General features: G+C 50.9%; 1 protein-coding gene across 1 annotated transcript; it reads right to left on the reverse strand.

The window, feature by feature from the left end:
- Positions 1-3,458: 3,458 nt before the first annotated feature.
- LOC148590877 (uncharacterized) lies at positions 3,459-4,545 on the reverse strand (the record flags this gene model as incomplete). The annotated part of the gene is made up of 1 exon (XM_088538367.1): positions 3,459-4,545. A coding segment is annotated over exon 1 (1,087 nt), but the record flags the coding sequence as incomplete, so codon positions are not given.
- Positions 4,546-5,929: the final 1,384 nt, after the last annotated feature.

The raw sequence follows: 5,929 nt of genomic DNA on the forward strand, positions 1-5,929 counted from the left end.
TCCCAAAGACTCCCATTTCTGCATACAGGCACCCTGCTTGACCTCCCAGGAATGCCCAGCACATCACAAACAACCCAGGATGTGGCCAGGAGCTCAAGACTACGCCACGGGAATTCCATAGGGAATGCTCTGGAATTGTTCAGCCTGCAGAAGAGAGGGCTGGGGGAGGGGGAGTGCATCGTGTCCATGGGCAAACACTAGTGCAGTGGGTAGGGTCACTAAAGAAGCTGAAGCTGGACTCTTGTCAGTGGGGCAAGGAGAACACAGGAGGCGATGAACACAAACTGCAAGACCACAAGATCCTTTGAATGAGAAGCAAAACCTTTTTCATTTGGAGGATTCAAGGTCAGAGCCTGGAGTCACACACCTGCGCATGATATATTCCACCAGTTTCCTGGCTAGCACAGTCCCGTCTCAATTGGTAATACTAGCTACACCTGAGTCATGGTTTACTGCTCTGGGCGCTCTGCAGGAGGCCCCTTTTCCATGCAGCAGCTGTGTCTGGCTCTGTTTCCCATTGCTAACCTTCTCCAGTGCTTTAGGAAGCCCTGCTTGTGGCTGGAGATCTCCAGGGCCCTCCTAAAGCACAGGACAATCTTTCTGCCTCTCTCCCTTTTCCTCATCTCCAGTGCTGTCCCTCGGCCTCCTCTGCTCCCAGCGGAGCAGCTGGTGCGGAGCAGCGCGGCGCCCAGAGCCGGCCCAGGGCCTGCACTGCGCGGGCCTTGCTGGGAGCCGTGGGGAGAGGCTGCGCTGGCCGTGGGGAGAGGGGAGCAGCTGCTGTGAGCTGGGACATCCCGCTGGGAGCTCAGCGCGCCTCACACAGGGCTGCACGGACAGCGCACACAGCCCTCCTGGGCAGCCTGTCGTGGCCAGGGCCAGCAGGGGCCCTGCAGCCCCTCTGTGACACGGGCTGGCCTCACAGTGGGCCGCACGCGGCACAGCTGCCCTCTCCCCACGGCGCCCCATGCCCGCCCCACACTTCCCTGCCCGGCCTCGCTCACGCAAGGCACGGGGAGCTGCTCTGGCCTCCGCCTGCTGCACAGCTGCTGCTCTGCAGCCACACCAGCAAGGCCAAGGAGGTGTCACCAGAGCGCGGGAGGTGCCTCCTGGGAGGGCTCTGCGGGAGAAGAGAGCCCAGAGGACCAGCTGCTTCTTCTGGTCAAGGAGGGAAGACCTTTCTCCCATTGCCGGCATCCACCTGGAGCCATGGGGATGCCCAAGAGGAAGGGAAAGGAGAGCCTGGAGCGGGCCCTTGGCCAAGCCGGCCCCTTGCCCCACGGGACGCTGCGCGGGCGCCAACTGGAGGGTAAGGCCTTGTGGAGCTCTGCCAGGAGGGCTGTCCCAGAGGCTCTTCCCCAGCAAAGGTGCTGGGGAAGGCCTGGGCTGTGGGGGGGATGGCTGCACAGGGCTGGGGACAGCCCCCAGAGCCCTGCCCGAGGCTGCCTGCGTGTGCAAGGGGACAACGTGGCCCCGCGCAGCCTGGCTGCTCTCGGGCTGCTGAGAGACGCCTGGAGGTGGCCGTGTTGGACAGGAGTCCTTGGACTCTGTTCTCAGGAGATTTCTCTTTCAGCCCGTGCAGAGAAGAATCCTGCCAGGCTCTCCGGCTCCCAGGGAACTCGGCACCTGCCCAGAATCCCTGAGGGCAATATCTACAAACCCAGGGAGGAGAGAGTCCTTGAGGAAACACCTCCCGCCAGGTGAGACTCGTGCAGGAGGCTGCTGTTGAGCCACACCAGGGAGCTCCTGCCTTGCACACAGTGTCTCTGCCAAGGCTCCAGGGGAAGGAGCAGCTCCACTGCCCTCCGAACAGGGGCTCATTTCTCCCCTCACCCTCTGCTCCCACCACGCACAGCATCTGGGCAGCCCCTGGCAATGCTCAAGTGGGAAGTGCAGGCTCTCCAACTGCTCGCTCTGTGGAGGAGCAGGACGCGTTTCCCTGAGGGAGACAGTGTTCAGAGTGCTTCTAGAGTGCAGCAGGGACAAGGGGTGCCCATGCTCTCTCCTTCCCGTTGCTTGCCGAGGGTGCAAGGCTGCTCGGAGCTTTGCTCACACTGGGCTCCTGCTGGAGGGGAGTGGGAAGGGACTGAGGGAGGATGGAGACCTTGGAGGGATGGACACCATGGAGGTGAAGATGGCGCATGGTTTGTGAGCGTGAACAACCAAGTTTTCCTGTGCTGCCACCCACTGCCCATGGTGCTTCTCTCTAGAGCGCACGTGCCGTGTCTGGCGGGCTCCCCCTGGGCAGAGGAGAACGGCAGGAAGAGACTCCTGAATCCTTGGGAAGTCCAAAGGATGGTGCAGGAGTGCCAAAACTGCTGGGGCATTGCAGAGGTAGGAGCTCCGCTTGCACACAATTCCTGTGGCCCCTGTCCCTGCGGAAAGGCCTGCTTGCCTGGCTGTGCCTGTTTGGGAAAGGGCTTTGCTTCACAGAGCGGGAGAGATGGGGAGAGCTGCATATCTCATCTGGGGTGCTCTTGCCTTCCTCTCACCCTGCAGAACACCCGCAAGCTCCTCAGTAAGTGGGATATGGACCATTTCTGGGAGGCCTATTCCCACGAAACTACACGTGAGGCTTGGAGGAACAAGGTATGGCAACCTTGGAAACCGTTCAGCTCTGCGTGGCTGTCTTGTGCACAGTGAGGGTTTCCCTCTCCATAATCATCATATCCACCGCTTGTTGCACCTTGCGAAAGAACGGACTCAGTCTGGGATGCAGAGTGAGACAACTTTATTCTCAAACCAACTCCTTTTATACTCTTTTAACACAAGTGTTGCAAAGATTACAATCAATCAGCATCTTGCCAGCCGTGCAGTTGTGGTTATCTTCTTTTCCTTGCTTTGTTCCTCATCTGCTGACAAGACATTCCACATGCTGTTGTTGTCCTCCTCCTTTTCCTGCTTTGCTCCTTGCTGATAAGACATTCGTCCTTGTGGTCAATCGTCCACTACCAAGGCATTCAGCACTTCCGTCTCCAAAGCAGGCCTCCACATCTCCCCCTTCTTTATTTTTTTGTGGTATTGCCATAGCTGTTTTTAGCTGAACAGCCATAACTTGGTTAAAGGATCAATCAATCAAGCACTGAACACATAATAAGAAACAAGGCAGATGATACACTAACAATAAACAAAATACAGTTAGTACAACATACAGGTAGTACAAATGAACAAAATACAGTTAATACAATAATTAGAAACTTTGCGTTAATATGGCTAAGCAAAAGATTGTTTAGTTTGTTGCATTTACTCCCATGGTTTGATTCCAACAAGCATAATAGTGTCCTTTTCCCAAGGTCTCTCCACCAACACTCTCGAGTCTGTCCTTGGGATCCCCCGATCTCCCCCTTCTTTATTTATGAAGAATGCCTGTTTCAAGGCACGGTCTATTAAGCACTGAATTGTTTTTAACAAACATGGGATACAAATTAAAAGGCAAAGAAAGATTATCAAGCACATCAAACCTATTTGCAATGATCCCTTAATCCACGTAGCTAATCCTAAATTCCCTAAAACATTCCCAAAAATATTGAGACCATCGTCTTGATGTAACTTCTGCACTCCTTTTTGTAAATTTTCAATGTTTTTATGGATGGATTCCGAATGGTCAGATAAATTCATGCAACAGAGTCCATCAAAATCCTGACACCCATGGCCTTGTGCTAATAACAAAAAGTCTATAGCAGCTCTATTTTGAAGTGAAGCATGCCTAACAGAATTAACATCTAGCAATAGCCCACTCAGTGCCAGGGAAGTAGCATTAGTCTGTTTTGCCAGCCAGCAACCAAGCCTATTTAAGGTTACTAACGCTTTCGCTGATGCTACCCCGGGTGTAAATATAGATGCTGATACGATTTCTGCAGTGTTCCAAAATGTTACTTGGTCATCACACTCAGATTGAAAAGCGTGTATGGCGCGCTTGGGACGTTTTCTATGGTTATTAATCATTGAAATGTTGGGTGTTAATAGAGTCAGCCTTCCAATGCTGCATGGTCCTCCGCATGCGCGAGAGGGGATACCAGGCCAGGCACGATCTCCGCAAATTAGAAATAGGCCCTTTGGTAATTTGAGTGGGTATCTACCAGATAAGGTTAATTTTGCGGCAGTATAGTTGCACCATGCAGTGGCATTTCTATACTCCGGTAGGGTAGCATTCAGCCATTGTATTTTATGTGGCTCCGGATCCTTTGGATCTCGTCTTTTGTATCCTGGGAGAGGAGGGGATACTTCTTTCCAGTTAGCCCATCCATCTGTATAGTTAAGATACACACAATAATCCATTTTTACTGATCCTAACAAATCTAGCTCTTGTGGCTCTATATTCATTTTTGGAAACCATGGGACCCAATTATTCCACTTATCAACTATGTCAGTTGGTTTATCACTTATATATGGACGCCTTTCGAGGGGAACCTGCCAATCATCAACAGGTTGTCCTACCAGACAGGTTACAAAAGGATTTCCTGGACTAGATAATGACAAACATAACGTGTCCTGTCCTGTTTGATTGGCCAGAGTTACCCATATGTTAGTTTTAGGCTGGGGTGGCATCCACTGCGGTGTGGGTGATGTCACGGTGCAGATGATGATGATGACTGTGATAAGAAAGGCTTGATCCATCGAGCAGGTACCCATCTTGGCCCTGTGCCTGTAGAAACACAAGCATATCCTCTACCCCAGGTTATTAAAGGAAAAGGCCCTTCCCACTGATTCGTCTGTGGGTTTTTGGCTACAACCTGGGCTTTTTCCTGAACTTTGTGTTGTCTGTGTGAATCAAAATGTCGGTATATAGGGGGTGCCTCTTCTGTCCAGTAATTTAAAAAATTCAACACATAGCAAGCTTTTGCTATGCGTTCCTGTGGGGATAACCCTACGCTCCCCTTTTTTTGTTTTTGTAGCATATTCTTAAGGGTGCCATGCGTACGCTCAATAATCGCTTGGCCTGTGGGTGAATGGGGGATACCTGTGATGTGTTGGATTCCCCATTGTTGAAAGAATATTTGCGTTTTTTGTGCTATATAAGCTGGACCATTGTCAGTTTTTATAGTTTTTGGCACTCCTAACATTGCAAAGGCCATCATAAAGTGTCGACATACATCTTTGGCCTTCTCACCTGTATGTACAGAAGCATAGATACAGGATGAGAAGGTATCAACAGAAACATGCACATATTTAAATCTGCCAAATTCAGGGATATGAGTTACATCTGATTGCCAAATTTCAAGCGCAGAAAGACCACGAGGGTTTACTCCAATGGATGGTACTGGTAAAATGCGTTGGCAGTCTGGGCATGACTGTATGATTTGTCTAGCTTGTTCCTGAGTCAATTGGAACGACCTCCGTAACGCTTTTGCATTTTGGTGATAAAAATCATGCGACAAACGTGCTTGTGCAAAGCGATCTGGTAGAACTACAGCTCCTGCAAGGCTGTCTGCTTGAGCATTACCTTCGCTAATAGGTCCAGGCAGTGAGGTGTGCGAGCGTACATGTTGGATAAAGTACGGATAAATCCTTCTGTTTAATAGCCATCTGAGCTTCCAGAGAAGCGCAAAGAGGGTCTCGTTTGAAACCTCTTTTAAAAAGGAGTGTTCTAATCTAGAGACTAACCCTGCGACATAGGCAGAGTCTGTTATAATGTTAACTGCAGCGGGCCATCGCGTAAAGACGTGGACGACCGCTGATAATTCCACTATTTGTGGTGAGCCTGTGACAACATGTACGTCGCTCTCCCAATGCCCTTCATCATTTTTCCAGACTACAACTGCACGACCTGTCCTACCTGAGCCGTCAGTAAATACTGTAAGAGCATCAGGTATTGGCGTAAGGCTCAAATGGGAAACCGGTAATAGAGAAAGAGAGTTAAAAGACTGTATGATTTTATGTCCTGGAAAGTGGATACTTATTTGTCCTGGATAATCTGCCAAGGCACACTGAA

The sequence above is a fragment of the Tinamus guttatus genome, unplaced genomic scaffold (genome assembly GCF_059628265.1).
Source record: "Tinamus guttatus ecotype Peru unplaced genomic scaffold, ASM5962826v1 Tinamus_guttatus_pri_ptg001050l, whole genome shotgun sequence".
In the NCBI taxonomy this organism is placed as follows: Eukaryota; Metazoa; Chordata; class Aves; order Tinamiformes; family Tinamidae; genus Tinamus; species Tinamus guttatus.